The 18,009-nt window shown below is 36.1% G+C and overlaps 1 protein-coding gene across 2 annotated transcripts in view; it reads right to left on the bottom strand.

The window, feature by feature from the left end:
- MTTP (microsomal triglyceride transfer protein) overlaps window positions 1-18,009 on the bottom strand; it is a 78,660-nt gene that overhangs the window by 20,261 nt on the left and 40,390 nt on the right. For both annotated transcript variants that reach the window (XM_031943764.1, XM_031943763.1), the window contains 8 exons: window positions 17,386-17,502; window positions 16,884-17,023; window positions 16,233-16,383; window positions 12,755-12,912; window positions 8,232-8,400; window positions 7,155-7,262; window positions 5,807-6,019; window positions 625-836 (listed from right to left, as the gene is read on the bottom strand). In XM_031943764.1, the coding sequence (XP_031799624.1) occupies window positions 625-836; window positions 5,807-6,019; window positions 7,155-7,262; window positions 8,232-8,400; window positions 12,755-12,912; window positions 16,233-16,383; window positions 16,884-17,023; window positions 17,386-17,502 (1,268 nt within the window). The remainder of the gene's footprint in view (window positions 1-624; window positions 837-5,806; window positions 6,020-7,154; window positions 7,263-8,231; window positions 8,401-12,754; window positions 12,913-16,232; window positions 16,384-16,883; window positions 17,024-17,385; window positions 17,503-18,009) is intronic.

The following is an 18,009-nucleotide window of genomic DNA, read 5'->3' as shown; positions in this document are numbered from 1 at the left end:
CTGCACGCTCCCATCTCCCCAAATTCCCAAATCACCCACAAAACTATAAAAATAGGTCCTTCTATGAGACCAGTTCTCTATCCACCACACAACAACTCTTTATAGCCAATCCTAATAGAAACTGCAAAAGAAAACAGCCTGGTGAGAATCAGGGACCTGGGTCAATGGAGCACCAGAAACCTTAGCTGTGCCACTAACTTGCTGAGAGATCATGGAAATTTTACCACTCTTTCTCTGAGCTTTGCTTTGTTTTTCTTCTAGTGCACTGGACTACATAATATCTGAGATCACTTGGCTCACCATCAAAAGGGAATGAATTGTATTCATGTTTTGGGATCTTATCTCCCCAAGTTTAGAAAGGAAGCAGAGAAAAGAGATGGTTTAAAAACATGAATACTCTTGGGAGGCACTTGTCTACCAGGCTGTTTTCTGAAATGTCCCCACAGCATCAGTACAACACTAATATTAGTGTGTGTGTGTATGTGTGTGTGTGTCTGTGTGTGTTTGAGGAGGTACTTCTGCTCCAGCCAGTTATGGACCATCTTCAGCAGAACCTCAAGCTCATCTTTAGATCTGGGCAATAGGACACCACCAACATCAGACAGGCTGAAGGGATACTCTTACCTTGCAGGCGACTGAAAGCGGAGAATGTCCTGGAACATTGAGAGCATGTATTTGTTCATTTCTTTGGGGAGTTCTCCAATAGAAAGCAGGAGGTTTTTGACGTCTATGTAAGATGGGTTATTCTTCAAGATGATGGCGGCTGCAGTGGTGCGCACTGTTTTTTCATGGACCTTCCGATTCTGGTGGTAAATCCTATTCATGACGATCTTCACCTGGGTATAGGAGGTTTTATTTTCGTCAGGGCAGATCTGGTTCTTTGGCATTCAGGTTTCATGCAAGGCTAGAGGGCAGCACTCTTTCCCTAGCACAATTTTCAGTGATGCTTTTCTGCCTTCCTTCCTTGCCTTTTATCTTTCTCACTTTACATCAGCATAGAAAATCCATTGTGAATGAATGCAGCATTCACTAGTCACATATACTAGTTTGTTAGTTTTTTTTCCTTTTTTCAGAAAGGCAACTAGGTGGATAAAGTACTTGGTACAGTCAGGATAGGGCTGAATTCAAATCTGCCTCAGATATTTACTAGCTGTGTTACTAGCTGTGTGCTAGATATTTGCTAGCTAGTTACTCAATTACTAGCTGAGTTACAAATTACTTGACTTCTCAGCTTCAATTTTCTCACTTGTAAAATGGGGATAATAATAGGGTTAATGTGAGGATTAAATGAGATAGGATTGCTTTACAAACCTTAAAGGACTATATAAATGCCAGCTATTATTATTGGTCAACAAGCATTTGAGATGGAAATCACTTAACTTTGAAAAGATATGGTAAATTGAAGATCCTCAAGTGTAAAATGGTGCTATTAATAACACCTACATTAAATGGGAAAATATCTATAAAGTACTTCATAAACTTTAAAACAATAGGTAAATGGTAGCTGAGAGCTTGCTTTGTCTTAACACTGTGCCAGGCATTTGGAATATTTTTTTTCTTCTTCTGTGCCTGGCTCTCTCATTCCTTAGATTGAATCGTCAGAGACTTTGCTGCTCCTGGAGTCTGCTTTAGACATCAAAATCACTGAGGTTGGTAGAGGAGCAGGGCAAAGATCTAGGGCTCAAGGTACATGATAAAACAGTAGCATCACACTTATCACATCCTGCATCTTCCACTATTTGGTTAAACAATAACTGAAAGCCCAAAAAGAAGTGATAAGAGCTTTTTAAAAAAGCACAAGGGATATCTCAAAGCCTTTACATAACTTTATAAGAGTTGCTAATAAACCACACAAATAAGAGAAAAAATAAATGACAAAAATACTTAGCAAAAATTCTTTGCCTTGATGGAAAGGAAAAAGAGGTCTTTTGCAAGTATTGTCATTTTATATAAATTACTATAAGGAAAAGATGTACCTGTTAACTCACCTTGTTCTACATTTCAACTATTCTTTTAACCTGTTCCTGACACATTGATAACTGCAGAATAAAACCAGGCTCCAGGCCTCTACCATAAAAGAGAGCCCACTCATAGGCCTCTCACCTCCAGGCTTTTGTACGAGAACCAAGGACCTACCCCTGCCTACACCCCCCTCCCCCAAATATTGTAGGGGAAGAAAAAAACAAACCAATATTGGACCTGGGCCCCAGTCAGATAACTAAAGAATAAAACAGCCAAAACTTAATTCTCGATAATTAATGGGGTCATAGACACAAGCTTTTCTCTTTTCTGATGCTTATTACTAGGCCACCTGGCCCCAGAGAAGCTGGCCTTCTGCCCAAGATCAGGATTCTTGCTAATCCTACTTTCTTTCACCTTTTCCTCAGGAAATGATAATTAAATCACATCTGATCTGAGGTTCGGGACATAGCTCCTGATGTTAATGGTGTTTTCAAAGTGGTGAATTGTTAAATTGTTTGACAACTGGCTCTCCAGGTGGAAAAAGTCTACAGGAAACATATGTAAGGATTTGTTATTAACATTTTCTTCATCATTTTCTTAACTTTAGATAATCAACTAAAAAATAAAAAAATAAAAACAAACAAATAAATAAATAAAGCCCTGACTTATAGTGCTTGATAGTTTTAGAATTGTAATGCTCACATTGAAAATTTAACAATCAGCAATGGTTTGAGCTGGCTCCAGTATAACCCTGGTCCTTTGAAGGGTAAATTCTCTCATCCACTCAAACTCCTGGGATCCAGGAAGCTATTTAGGTCTTCCCCTGCTACTATTTTTAGTTTCCACATAACCATCCATGTCATTCTCACTTCTTCTATATCATTATCCTTCTCTGTCCTTTCCAAATACAACAGGTGCCTTTTGGAATCTCTGTTTAACTGTTAACAAACTACTCTTTATATCAAACCTCTTCTTCTCATGCTCCATCTATCTTCTTGAAACCTCAAAAGCTTGGTTTTCCCTTGCAAAGAGTGAACTGCTGTCCACCCTCTTCACTACCTAATGTATTTTTTCTCATCTCCCTCCCCATCAGGCCAGGAGCAGGAGTAGTATGCTTCTTGCTCCTCATTGCAACTTCTCCCACTCTTTTTTCCCATCCTCTCCCATCCTCTTTTCACTCCAGTGAGACAGATCATCTTATCCAGATCCTATGGGGAATTACACACTGATCCCACATCAATAATCCTCTTTTCAATCCCTGCCCACTTTGATATACCGTCAAAAGACCTTTTCCCCCAGTTTCTCAATTTGAATTACTTCCACAATCTGCATCTTTATCCACTTTAGTCAAATACAAGGATCCATAATGCACAGTTCTGAAAATTCCTCCAATTTTAACTTCCTATCTTTTCATCTTTCCCTATTCCTCTCCAGCTGGCATATAATAAATGCTTAATAAATACTAGTTGACTCCAGTTCTCCACTCTTCACTTCTTTCCTGGGGCCTACTTTGTTACTTTCCCTACTCTGGCCTTATTTTACTCCCTTCAAAATCTTGACTCTTTAGTTAAACAGTCCAAACCCATCTTTTATTCTTAATCACTTGTCCCCTTATTCTATCACGTTCATTCCTGTCCAAAAGCCAATCCTAGATTTTTCCACCACTACCAGGAAAGAAAGACATACTACTTTCTGGATTGGGATCACCCAAAGGTTCTGTTTTAGTTGGGCCCTCACTGCTACAAATCAATCTTTTTCTCTTCCTTGATTGACTATCACATTCACCACAGCACTGACAAATCTTCTCTTCTCTCCTCATTATCTTCACCATCTCCCTTTTTCTCCTACTCTAACGGATAACCTCAACATATTAATTACTGAAAACACAGACACCATCCATCTCACAATCCCTCAACCTCCCAATTTTACACATCAAATCACTTCAATATCATTCTCCATTATCTCAGAGAATGAAGTGACCCTTCTCTTTGTTAAGATCAACTCCTAGACCTATGTCCATGATCCCAGTTATTGCTGTCTCTATGGGAGACAGCAGAAATGTGCAGAGATAAATTCTACAGTTGGGGTGATTGATGAAGAAGTCTAGCAACTAGGTCAATTTGCCAAGAATACAGAAATTGTGTGGTCCAGATTTTGATGGGCTTCAAATAACAAAGTTATTTGTATTTTATCTTAGAAATCCTAAATTCCCTGAGGAGGGGAGTGATACTTCGAGACTGGAGGACTAGGCATCTGTGTATTATATGGATGGGAGAGGGAAGAAGTTGAATACAAGGAGACCAATTAGGATACTGTTCCAAAAATCCAGGGGAAAGGTGATGAGAACGCATCTCCGTGAGTAGAGAAATAGATAAAAATGGATACAGAAACCAAGAATACTTGGAGAATGAGAGGGTATGGAGGAAGAGTCAATCTTTGCTTTCTTCAAGACTCAGCCTGTGATGACCGTGTATTTTAAAATCAGCCCTAGTCAAGAATTCAGGTTAGGGGAAAATCTTCAATCTTTATTCTTAGCAGAGATGAAGAAAGACCAGAGGTAGAAGGGAATCACCAATAGCAATGTCAGCAGCTGAGTCAAGCTAGCCAGACCAGAAGCCGCGAGACCAGCAGCCACCAGAACCGAACCCAGCCTGCAATCTCCCCCAGCCTCTCTGCCTCCACCCACCAAAATCCTCATTTCCTATACAACACATCAGGACTTGCACAGAGAGTGGGGGGGGGGGCATTCTTTATCCAGGCATGTATATTAATAGAGTATAGTCCAATTACTATTTAGCCTTACGTGCTTGGGACCTCAGTGCATCAACCCAAGCCTCAGCCCATTACATCAGCCCAAGTGACATATTCTACAACAGAGAGTAGTACTCTTCTCCACTCCATGACTTGGTATTTATTTTTCATATATTTAGTTATTTATGTGTGTACATTTTGTATTCCAAGTAGAATGAAAATTCCCTGAGAACAGGAACTGTTTTGTTTTTGTCTTTATATTTCCAGTGCTTAGTGCAGTGCCAAGCACATAATGAGGCACTAAACAAATGCTTGTTAAATTGATCCAAATTATTCATCCTTTAACAAAAAGGTATATTTAATTTTTTTCAAAAGTCCAGGCTATACTTTATGCTACTGGCTATATGTGAAGCAGGTCCAGGGACACAAGAAGATGTGAACCACTGGAAAGCATATTCCTTTAAAGCCTCAGCTGACTTCCATGCTTAAGATCACATGGCATGGTATGATGTGGTACAAAGATCCGCAATGGTGCCTATGTTGTGGTGGGACAATGAAGCAAAATTCACTTAAATTCAATCAATCTACAAGCATTTATAAAGCACTTACTCTACACCAGGCAATATGTTAGGTATTGGTGATTCAAAGGCAAAAATGAAACAGTTCTTAGTTCTCAAGAAGGTAACAATCTACCCAGAGAAACAATATGTACAGATATAAATGTATATAAAATAAATGTACACTGTAGCTGGCGATATCAGGAAAGGTCTAATGTAGGAGGTGGCATCTGAGTCCAGCTTTGAAAAAAGGATTAGAGTTAAAAAGGGAGGGCCTGACAGGAATGGGGCATAAGCCTATGCAAAGACCTGGAGAAAAGAAATGTGAAGAAGAGAGGAGAATTTGGCTGGACTACAATGTATAGAGGGAAATAATAGGAACTTAGTCTGATGAGGTGAACTAGAGCCAAGTTGTAAAGGGCTTTAAATGACTGAGCACTTGGTGTTTGATTCTAAAAGTAATGGGAAGCCACTGGATTTTATTGGTTAACTATAGCTTTTGGAATTTGGGGGAGCCATCCAGTAAATCTTCTTACCTCATTAGTGATGAAAGAACTATCATATCTCTGAAGAGCTGTTGCAGCGAGGTGACTGATGGGACCATCATCTGACTCTGCATATTTCAGCAGCAATGGGATCCCTTCAGGAAGAAGAGCATTCTTCAGAGCTAACAAATACATTTTAATGTCTTCCTTTTTGTCTGTTTTTTCAAGGCCTCCCAGGATCAGTTTCTTGGCTTCAACCACTGCCTAAAGAGAACAAGGACACTATTTCAGAAATGTGTACAATGGGTAAGAGATACAAGGGCTATATAAGTATTCTTTTTCCCTTGCCTAGATTCCCAAAAAAGCTTATGTCCCACTTCATTTTCAATCACTTATTTCTTTGATGATATTCTTTATGACACTTCACTTGAATGGATGAACCAGAACATTTCTCCCAGGCATGCCAGTCACTAGTAAATTAAACCTAAATTAAGCTGACTGTCTTAAAACAAAACCCTAAGGCATTTTTAGAAGGAAGGAACACGATTGGTAATAGTTTTACTAATGTTTTTGTCATATTCTGAATGTGCAAAGTTGTATTTTTCATGCTCAATGATCTCAAAAGTTAGTAAAATGTAAATTCCTTGAAGGCTGGGAATTAAAAAAAAAAAGTATGATTTTATACATAGTACCTAAATAAAGCAGAATATTAGACCAAAATAAAAATGAATATGAGGAATTCAGATAAATATAGACATACTTATATGAACTGATGCACAGTGAAATAATTAAGACCAGGAAAACAAGATGCACAATGACAAAAATGTAAACAAAAACTCAAACATCTCATAAGTGTCCTGACTCTTTTAAAGAGAAATGGAAATTAACCTCTCTCCTTTTGTGGAATCAGTGGGGATGTGGTATGGAGATGAGCCTATCAGACATACTCAAGAATGTCATTTAGTTTTGCTTAGATGTTTTCCTTTATTACAATGAGAGGCTCATTGAATAGACATATGCATGTAGGATTCAATTAATTCAGAAATGATTATGATTTAAAAACAAGAGAAATCAGTAAAATTTTAATTTTTTAAAAATGAAAATATGGAGCTGGCAGATTTTCTAAACAAATGGAGTGACTTTTATCATATGAAACCAAAATACACAGATTAAAGAAGCATGCAACTCCTAAATAATTAGAAATAACTAAATAAAAGATTTCCATTGTGGGTTGACTTTTGTTTTCAGGTATTCTCATGAAATCTTGTCTGTATCCAAGAGCATAACTGTACTTAAGGCCCTATAATGTTAGGCATGTAAGGAAGCACTCAAAATAAACCAAAAATAGCTGGATGACAGACAGTTTGTAAAAGAAATTAGCAAAATGACTGTCACTTACTGGGGCTTTGCAGGCTTCATTCTGACACAATTTTCTGATAAGTGCACCAGTCACAATAATGACTGTTTCTCTGATGTCATTACTTCCAATGGGGCTCTTGAATGTCTTCTGTTAGTCAAATAGAAATAGATGTTATTGATACATTTAATTTTTCGGCAGTATGTAGGTAGAAAAACATATATTCTACTGTACAAGTAAAATGGTTTTATCCTGCAAAAGTATTCTAGTTTCATGCTTTAGGACCCAACACATTTTCCAGAGTCATTTGGAAGTCACTGATGATAGATAATCCTTAAATTACTTCAGAAGGTAGAAATAGCTGAGATTAATATTAAGTTAGAAAGAAACATTGGTTAAAGTATAACAATAGCAAATGATACATATTGTCCTCTCTATGATGACTCATCAAATTGAGCTTCTTCCTGATCCATCACTTCCCTGAATGTAGACCTGGATAATGGCTGCCAGTTGATACCCACCTGTTTCTGTTTCCAGTGTTGGTTCAAATGTTCTGATGTTTTCAGCCTTAGTGTTCAGTCTTACCCTCCTTATGTCCCTGGGTATTAGAATGCTCCTTACCACTACTTCTGGTGCCTCCATGCTCTATGCATCTGGTCAACTTGTGCCCACAGATCTCTCTATCTATCTTCCTAAACTGTTCTGAGGTGAAAAAATAACTTACTATGATTTTTCCCCTTGGCTTTCCTCATAAGAATTCAATCTGCTGTTTTCATAGATTGACATTCAGAAGGTATGTTGCATGAGCTAGGTAAAAATGTTAACTATTAGTCCACCATCCTGACTCCATCTCCTGAAGCAGATTCCAAACCCAGGTCTTCTTACTTAAACTCTTAGAGCAAATCTTTAAGATATAAGCTCTAAAAAAAAATTGCAGAGAAGGTGCTGATCTGAACTCATAGTTATAAGTTGTAGAAAATAAACAATCACATCACAGTCTTTTAGTAATTCGGGTCTAATTTCACCCTTCAATATTCTGTTCATTGCATTAAGAGAACTGCTTTCTTTCCCCTCCCACTCCCCTACTCTCACAGATTCACACTGTCCTTTTGTACTTACAAGCAAAGCTTTTAGGAGTTCTTCACTAGGATGAGAAGCAAAACCACAGGCATAAAGAAATCTCTCTTGGAGAATAACATCGCTTTCACTTTTGAAATTCAAAAACTCCAGTATGGCGTCCAAAGAATCCGAGGTCTGAGCAGATGTTACAGCATCTACCAGTTGAGGTCTGTAGGAGAAAAACCACTCAATATATTTGCATCCCCAGTACTAGCACAGTGATTGCCTGCCATGTAGTAGCTGAAAGACAAATGCTTGCCAAATAAATGAAGGATAATTAAATAATAAATATTAATCTTTTCTGTGAGTACTCAAGAAGGTGTTTAAAAGCTCAACTACTCGTAGACTTTGAATTTCTAATCTTTCCAAGGAAATAAAAAATACCATGAGAAAATAGGATCTAATTTTCACCCTTTCTTACCAATACTATTACAAGTATTTTTAATATAAAATTTTAGTTATAGTCTTTATTCTATTGATTATCTGCTTTATGGAATAGCCAGCAAATTGTTTAATTGCAGGACATTTCTTCCTTTGGGACTCTCCTTCCTTTCTTCCTTATTCTGAATAATGCATCTTCAGAAGAATGCAAACTAATATTCATATTAACTAAAGCTAAATATAATTGGAAAAGTAAATCCATTGGAAAAGAAAAATCATGAATGAATTCCAGTGCTAGAGAAATGTATTAAGACCAAGATGAAATAATTAGGGTAAAAAAGAGGCAAATAAGTGTTTTAATTACAATTTCTCATTGAATCCAGTCAATCCATTACTAACTGAAATCTCTTTCAATCTCAGTTTCCTCATTTGTGAAGTGGAGATAATAATAGCATCTACCTAACAGAGTTGATATAAAGATCAAAAGAGATAATATAAAGTACATTGTAAATCTTCAAGTACATTAAAAATATGTTATTTTATTAAAAGAGAAATACACATAAAGCATTATAGAAATGTTAATCATCATTATCATTATTAAGGATTATCAACACACCTATATTCCACTGTTACCAATGCATGGAATGCTGACAACTGAAATCTGACACTCTTGGCCTTCCTTGCTCATTGCCTTTTCAAATAACCAAGTGTCTATGCATCAAAAGCCTAAATATTTTACTGGATCACGTATGGAAATGAAAACATGAAGAAAAAGTTCATAAGATTCAGAGGAAATTAGTATTCACTTTAAAATTATCTATTTTATGAAAGCCATTACATTATATGTGTTTATTACAGCTCTCACCATAGAGTGTGACCTATAGTAAGCTCTTAATAAATGCTTGTTCATTTGACCCCAGTATGCTGAGGATCTAGGATATGGGGATATCACTCAGAATGGGTTGTATAACCTAGACAAAAAACACTTCTCTATTGATGTAGTCCTGAGGAATATCTCTGTAAGATGTACTTAACACTAATTTTTCTACAAGAAACATTCACATAATGTGTGTTACAGGTATGTGCTTATACATACATATATATATATACATATATATATATATATATATATATATATATATATATAGAATAATTCCAGACATACACATGACACTTTTCAATTTAATTTGCATTATTACAATTTTCTCCAGCATTTTCTTAAGTCTAAACAATCAACAAAATAAACTAGGTATTGTTGTTTGTCAGTTTTCAAAACTGAATAATAGGCTCTGTTGGATCAAGTGGCTCCAGTCCACTAGTGTCTGGGCAGAGCCAAAGTTAGTCCCAAGGCTACTTGATGCCTTTTTCTTTTTTTTTTTTTATAATCATACTCTGAAAAACTGCTCAGGGCCTCCCACCTATAATGCATAGCTGTTTGACTGACGGCTGAATTAATACAAACATACGAAATTGCTTAGTTAAATTTGGAGAAGACTTGATCCAATAATTCTATGAGGTAGGTATGACAAATTGCATTGCTGTCATTGTTCAGAGGGTAAAATGAGGACCAAGGAGGGTAAGGAATTTTAAGGTCACACAGCTAGTTATACACAGGGGCAGGATTGAAATTTAGATCTGGTGAGTGGGAAGGGAGCTTAAATTCCTAAAAGATGTTGCTTCTTTTTCTTTATTATAAAGATATCTTATCTTATTGTATTTGAAAATTCTATTCAAATAGAGTCTGCAATTTACTATTTTGGATATTTATCTCATATCTAATTCATGTCCATGTATATTTCCTTTAGTATATCAAAAGGAAAACAGACTCAAGGTAATATATTATCATTTTAAAAAGCAGACTTTCCCTCCAAAGAGTAGGTTCATCTACAATGAAATGAAAGTATTTTAAAGATTTATCAGGAAATTCAATGAGTCATTGATTCTACCTATGTAGTGTGAGGGGAAAAAAAAAACCTGAATGAGGAGATATAGGACCTGAGACCCAATGCCAGCTCTCCTATTTACTAAATACCAGCTCTGTGAGACTTTGGGCAAACACAAAGAAGGCACAAGCTTCATCTTCCTCATCTGTAAAGTAGGAGCTAGATCTGATGACTTCCTAGATGCCTTCTAGTTCTAGATCTATAATTCTATAAAAACAACTGGTTCATACTTTCTATTGTGCTAAGGGCTAAAACTAATAGCATTCACAGACTGACTAGATTTTGAGTAATGAATAAATAGTCTAGTGATTTGGGTTGAATGAATAGCTACAGATTGTATCTATATACTAATGAATTTGAAAAGTCAGATTCATACAAGATAGGGACTGGAAATGTGATTTAAGTGACATGATGAACTAGCAGATGAAAAATGGGGAAGAAGTATTTATTAAGCACTTACTGTAAAATAAGCTAGAGAAGGAATGCTAAACTACTCCAGTATCTTAGCTGAGAAAACCTCAAATGGAGTTACAATAGTAGGACACAGCTGAAATGACTGAATGACCAAAAATAAAAAGGCACAGCTCCCAAGTCCCAGGCACTATGCCAAGTGCTTCTATAAATATTACCTTGTTTGAACCACATAAAACACTAGGAGGTAAATGCTATTATTATCACAATTTTACAGTTGAAGTAACTGAGGTAGATTGAAATTAAGTGACTTGCTAAAGTCACAACTAGTGTCTGAGGCTCAGTTTGACTCCAGGTGTAGCACTATATTCACTTAGACACTAGCTGTCTTTCTACTATACAAGTTGGAACCTTCACTGAAATTTATAATTTCAGAGAGTTGTCTGAAGGCAGTGAGATTACAAAGCCAGTATATGTCTTAGGTAGAGCATGAGGTCTTCTGAGTTCAGAAATCAGCTTTCTATCCACAAGGCAGGTCGCTGTTCTTGAAGCTCACTATTCTTCAGAAATATCAGATAATTTGGGAAAATTTTTGGCATGAATCATCAGGATGATTTACTCAGTTTCTGACTTCACCTTGAATGTATAGAGAGCCTTTGTGAGAAAAAATGTATATTAAAAGAGGCATTTGTATAGGCTGTTCTATTTTTGGAATGTATTTTCTTCTCCCCTCTGCCTTTGAGAATCCCTTAATTTCTTTAAACCTCAACTCATTACTCAATTCTGCTGCAGACCCTCCAGAGTCCACTACCAATCTCTTTTTATTATTTATTTTTGCTGAGGCAATTGGGGTTGTGACTTGTCCAGGGTCACAGTATCATCAGTAAGTGTCTGAGACCAGATTTGAACTCAGGTCCTCCTGACTTCAGGGCTGGTGCTCTATCCACTGTGCCACCTAGTTGCCCCACTATTATTCTTAAGAATATATCTTGTCACCTCTGGAACATCCCTGCGATCCTTATGCCCCTCTTCCCAAAAGAAGGATTCTTTCAAGACTCTCCATTTTAAGGAAGGGCCCAATCATTCCTCTCTTAACTCTGTTTCTCACCCTCAAGCTTTTTTTTTTTTTTTTTTAAACCGTGGCATCTTGAGGGAACTCCTGACCTCCGGCTTCCAAAAGTTGTTTTTTTTTTTTAATGTTTTGTTTTTCCCATTAGAGTTAAAGTTCCTTGAGGACAGGGACTGTTTCATTTCTGTCTTTGAATCAACAGTACTTGCTGGAACATTGTATGTACTTATTAAATTTTTGTTGATTGATCTTTTCATTTATGTCTTGAATTAAATTATAATTCTCAATTGAAGTCACCTTTTTCCCCAACCAGGATTGAAACCTTTTAAAATCTAAACAAAGTTTATTCAATATTCAAAAATAGTATCTATCAATCACCATTTATTAAGCACCTACTATGTATTAGTCACTGAGCTATACCTTTTGCTTGTTTCCCTGTGCACAAGGACAAGATCAATTTTTGTTCTTAAATATTCCAATATGTTTCTTGTCAAGATTTCACACAGTTACTATGAAATCCTTTCCTGGTCAAGTGATTCTATGTCATAAAGTTGTGACAAAAGTACCCCCCCAAAATGCCAAGAAAACAAACAATTCTATTAACTTTGCCCTCAAATCCATTCTCTATTTAACAATCATCCAAGTAAAGAGCTTTGTTAATTTTTGCCCCAGTTTCATTTTTGACCTTAGAAAAGCATATGATAGCTCCAGAGACTTACAGGATTTCTTTTTTTTCTTTTTTGAGAATCTGAAGAATCTCTTCTTTCTTAGCTGCCCTGAGGTGATGGATGAGGTCTAAGAAGCTTCTGGCGGATTCAGCTTTGCCCAAGTTGTCAGGTTGCAATTGGTTTTTCTTGGTTTGCCAGAACTCAGAGAGCTGAAAAAACATGACTACCAGTTCATATTCAGTGTGATGCTTTCAGTATGATGTCTCAGAATCATTTACAAAGAGCTGATTACTCTTCCCTAGAATAAATCCTATTTTATAAGTTTCAAGTAGCTTAAACCAATGTGTTAGCAAAATCTCTACATCCTACAACACATTTTTGGTATTGCCTTCAGTTATGGTGACCATATATATTAGGTTATCTTATATTCTTATTAGGTCACAGAAATAACCATGCTTAATTAGTATTTCTCAACCTAAAAAATCTAAAATTGTAGTCACTCACTTATAGTTTACCTTGTTATTGTTTTATAGAGTTTTAAACTGAGGTCAGGGCTTTGCCACTAAAGTTGAAAAAAAAGGGTAGATTTTACATTCATTCCTAGAATATTTGAGAAGTAAAAAAAAAAAAATCCAAAATATTTTTTGTTTTTTCCTTAATTAATTTAACAGTTTCCACAAGTGTCTGTAGTCACTTTACTAGTGACCTCATGTTTTTAAAGCATAGAGTAGAGGGTAGAGAAGTATATGTGTTCTACACCCATAAATTCTCCTTTTCACTTTTGATTTGGCAAAACTGATTTTCCATTTCTCGTTTTTAAAAAATAAAATTACCTAATGTTTTGTCCATTTTACTAATTAAAAAAAAAAACTAGCTCCTAGTTTTACTCATCAATTCAATAGATTTTTTTATCGTTTTGATTTTCAAAACTGCTATTTTTTTCTGTTTGCCTAATTTACCAATCATTTCTTTTTTTTTTTTTTCAATCTTTTCTTAAAAGATATAAATTTTCTCCTAAAATGTAGCTTTGGCTATATCCCTTAAAAAATTTTAAACTGTCTCTTTGTTGTAATTTTCTTTGATGAAATTATCTTTTATTTTTGGGGTATTTGTTTCTAAAGGTAGAATCATAGCTTGTATAAATCACAAACTGGCCTATCAAACCACAAACAAGTGCTAAAATTAGTTACACAAGAATCACAGATAGTTGGGTCAAGGAAATTTGGATATGCCCTAGGGATGTCTACAAATTATCAAACAGTTGAGAAAGCATAGGATTTCAGAAATTGGAATATATGTGTAGAGTCTTAGCTGAGATTCTTCACAAGAAAACTTGCCTGGTAGAAAAGGAAAAGCTTTGTCCAAATTGCCTCTCTCTTCCCCACTTTAGTTTAGAGGATTTGTCAGATTACTCATCTTCTCATTAGTATTTTGATATAAGCCCAGGAAAGTAGCTGAGCTTCTAATCCAAGGCCTAAATGACATCTATAGACTGTCTTTATCACCGAGAGCCAGGGTCAGGCTGGACTCCTGGCCCTCCAAGGGGCCCAGCAAAATGACCACACACGTCCTTAAGGGGGAAGTTATTGAGAACCTCATGAAAGGGAGAAAAAGACTTCCAGCAAGGTATCCTTTTTTAATATGTGAAATCTAAGCCTGAGCCCACTTTCCCCTGAATTTTGCATGTAGTGGAGGGAAAGTTTGTTACAGGTGTTTGGTACCAACTGATCTCATGATACAATCTTAAAAATAACTCTTTCTCCAAACTATTTATTAAATGGACATTCAATTTGTAATCGGGGGGTAGGGGGGGAGTATTCCAAAGAGAGCTTAGAACAATGATATCATAAAATTATCCCTGACCCCTCAGGGCTACCCTTAGAATCAAAATATGGTGACCCAAGTTATCTGTGAGTTAGATAAGATGTATGAACTACCTGTACTTTAGGATTAAATTATTTAGCCTCTATGTTTGAATCTGTCTTCAAATGAATTGATTGCAATTAATAAAGGCATCTCAAACTCAGTGTGTCTAAAAAAGAACTCATATTTTGGACAAAATGCATTCCTCCTCCAAGCTTCCTTCCTTTGGTCTGGATATCTTCTATGAGTGTTCCTTCTTCCTAACATCCTAACATCCAATCAGCTGATGAGTCACACTCATTTTCCTTTTTTTTCTTTTTAATCTTGAAAATATTTTTAATTATAACTTTTTATTGACAGTACATATGCACTGTAGTAATTTTTTTACAACATTATCTCTTGCACTCCCTTCTGTTCTGACTTTTCCCTTCCCTCCCTCTACCCCCTCCCCTAGATGGCAGGCAGTCTTATACATGTTAAATATGTTATAGTATAACCTAGATACAATATATGATAACACTCATTTTTCATAGCATCTTTCCCATATATCTACTTCTTTCACATTTCTATCAGAATCTTTACCTTATACTTGCATGATTATAATTCTCTCCTAGTTGGTCTCAAGAACTACTGAACTGATATTTCTGAAATATACGTATTGATCATGTCACCCCTCAGCAATATTCAATGTCAACCTCCCTACCCCTATTATTTCTAGGAAAAACTACAACCCCTCAGCCTGACATTTAAAGACTCCCACAATCGGATTCCCATTTGCTTTTTGAATCTTATTTCATATGAGTACCCTTTACATATTTCTCATTATAGTCAAACTGGCCTACTGGCTGTTCCTATCTATTCTATCTTCCACCTCTGGGACTTTGTATATCTGGAATACATTCCATCCTCATCTACCTAACTTTCTTCAAAGAACAAATGATCTGTTACTTAAAAAGAGCAGACTATTGCCACCTTTTCCATGAGATATTTCCTGATTCCCTCAGTTTTAAGCACTTTCTTCCTCCTGAAATTATTATGCATATAGTTTGTATCTCTAGTGGACAAAATGCTATTTTCAGACCCAGGAAAATCTAAATTCAAGTTTCATCTCTGAAACATATTGCCTGTGTGACCCTGTTACTCAGCCTGTCACTACCCTAGGCAACTCCCTAAGAGACGGATTCTTAATTTTTTTGGTGTAGTAGACCTCTTGAGCAGTCTGGTAAAAACTTACAGACTCCTTCTCAGAATGATGTTTTTAAATGTATAAAATAAAATGCTCAGGATTACAAAGAAAACCAATTATACAAGCATAAATATATAATTTTCTTCCCATCCAAGTTAATAGATCAGGTCCATGAACTCTGGGTTAAGAATCTCTTTTTTAAGACTGTAAGCTGCAGAGAAGGCACTGACTGATATTCATAGTGAAAATTTCCCCAACCTGCAATTCTCTGCACTACTAAAATGACAGATCTAGTCTCTGTTCCTAGATCATATTCTGTGTATACACTGTACAAGCTCAGTTCCCCCAGTTGAATGTAAGTTCATAGTACAGTATAAAGCATTCAGCATATGCTTAATAAATGTTTATGGAATTGAACAGAAGCCAAGTGAGTGGTTGTCATTCCATTCTATAGCAACAGGAAGAGCCATAAGAACTTACAGAAGGACACCGCTTGCATTCCTTCTGGAAGAGTTGTCCAATCAGGGGCATGGATGTGTATTTGGAATCCACAGCCTTAACCACAGCATCAACCTTTTTTCCAGGCATCAATCCTGGGCCTGCTGCTGTTGTCTTTAGCTCCAGTTTCTGCCTGTAAAACAACCAAGGAAAAAAGATCTCATGATCAGCATTCATATCCAAACAAGTAGAAAGAGAATGTCAAATAATGCAGAGAGTATATCTGACATGTTCCCTTTATAAATAATTTCTTCTCTTTCTTCTTTTATAATTGTACCTGTGATTTTACAGAAATAGGAAATTCTCAGGGGAGTTTTTTTATTCAATCAGAGAAGCATCTGCTCTGCCAAGAAGGGAGCAGCCCATCACTATAAAATTAAAGGATGTATCCAAGAAGGACCCAGCACCTGCTGATTCTAACACCAGTTCTTAACCAAGCCAGGCTTCTTCTGGAGTCCTTTCATTTTTTCAGTATAAGACACTTTCACAAACAAATAACATAAGGTTCTTGTTTGTTTATTTTAGTTTTATTTTGTTTTAGGTTTTATGTTTTAAAAAATTGTGCTAGTCAGAGAAATGAACTGAAGAGAACAATATATTTGTTTTAATTAAAATTTCAAATATTTATCTTACCGAGATATTATTTTGCCTGTAGCCATTCTTTGGAAATTGAGAGCAAAAGCATGGGTCTCTTCTGCCAGAACTGCTGTGACAAAACTGTCTTCTATTTTATAAGTGGTTAGAGATACTGCTTTGGAACTGATCCCTAAAACCTGCAGCAGGGGAACAGAGGAGGAAAAGGAGAGAAAAAGCACTTTATAAGAACAACAACAAGATTCAGTTATTTATTTCTGGATCAAGTTAAGAAAACAAAGTAACCATCCAATTAGCTTGTATGGTAGGCATATCTACAATGTAGTCTCTATTTAACTAAAGACTCAAAATATACTTGTTTATTCTCTATCTTCTCTTTTCATACTTATTATGCCAAATCAATATCAAATGAGATGATATTTGTGAAATGTTTAACACATGCCTGGCATATAGGAGATGATTAATAAATGCTTGCTCCTTTTCCATTTCTTCCCAAAGAACAACTTTTTAGAAACTCTGAAATAAGAGGTCTTGTTCATACCTTGTTTTGAGTGGTAAATCCAGGCCTTTCAATTTTGCAGGTATCCAGGGCCTTAATTTTGGTTACTTTATCTTGATGGGCTTGATAGGTCACTTTACAATTCCCAGAAATGTCCACCTATTTTTTTTTTTAAAAAAGAGGAAACATAATTTGGAATAAACTCATAAATTATTTGATTCTAAGAGAAAGGCCTTGAGAAAGGTCACCCTTACTTACTACTAGGAAATTATAATTTTTTTCTAGGTTACTTGGAATGGGAGGAGGAAATAGAAGTACATTTCTTCTAGCACATCATTATTTTTCCCGTGCCTTTCAGTTGAATTTTACCATAACTTCACAAGCAACTCAGGAACCACAAAATGTATTTCCTTGATATTCTTTGATACCTGCCAATAATGGGACTTAGGAAAATGAGCTGGCTATGGGTAAAACTTTGCCTTGATGTCACCTTCTGATATCTCAGATTGTTGGAAGGATGGGAGTACAGGCCTGAAGGGTTCTATTACCAGATTTTAATGGTCGTCCCAAATTTTTTTGTATTTGTTTGAATCTTGATTTGTATCTAGGCTCTATCTTAACTTAGTTGAGTTATCTTGGCTGGGCCTCTACCCCTTGGCTATGATC

The sequence above is a fragment of the Sarcophilus harrisii genome, chromosome 6 (assembly GCF_902635505.1).
Source record: "Sarcophilus harrisii chromosome 6, mSarHar1.11, whole genome shotgun sequence".
Classification (NCBI taxonomy): Eukaryota; Metazoa; Chordata; class Mammalia; order Dasyuromorphia; family Dasyuridae; genus Sarcophilus; species Sarcophilus harrisii.
Note: the sequence above shows the minus strand (reverse complement) of the source record. Positions and strands in the feature narration are given on the sequence as shown.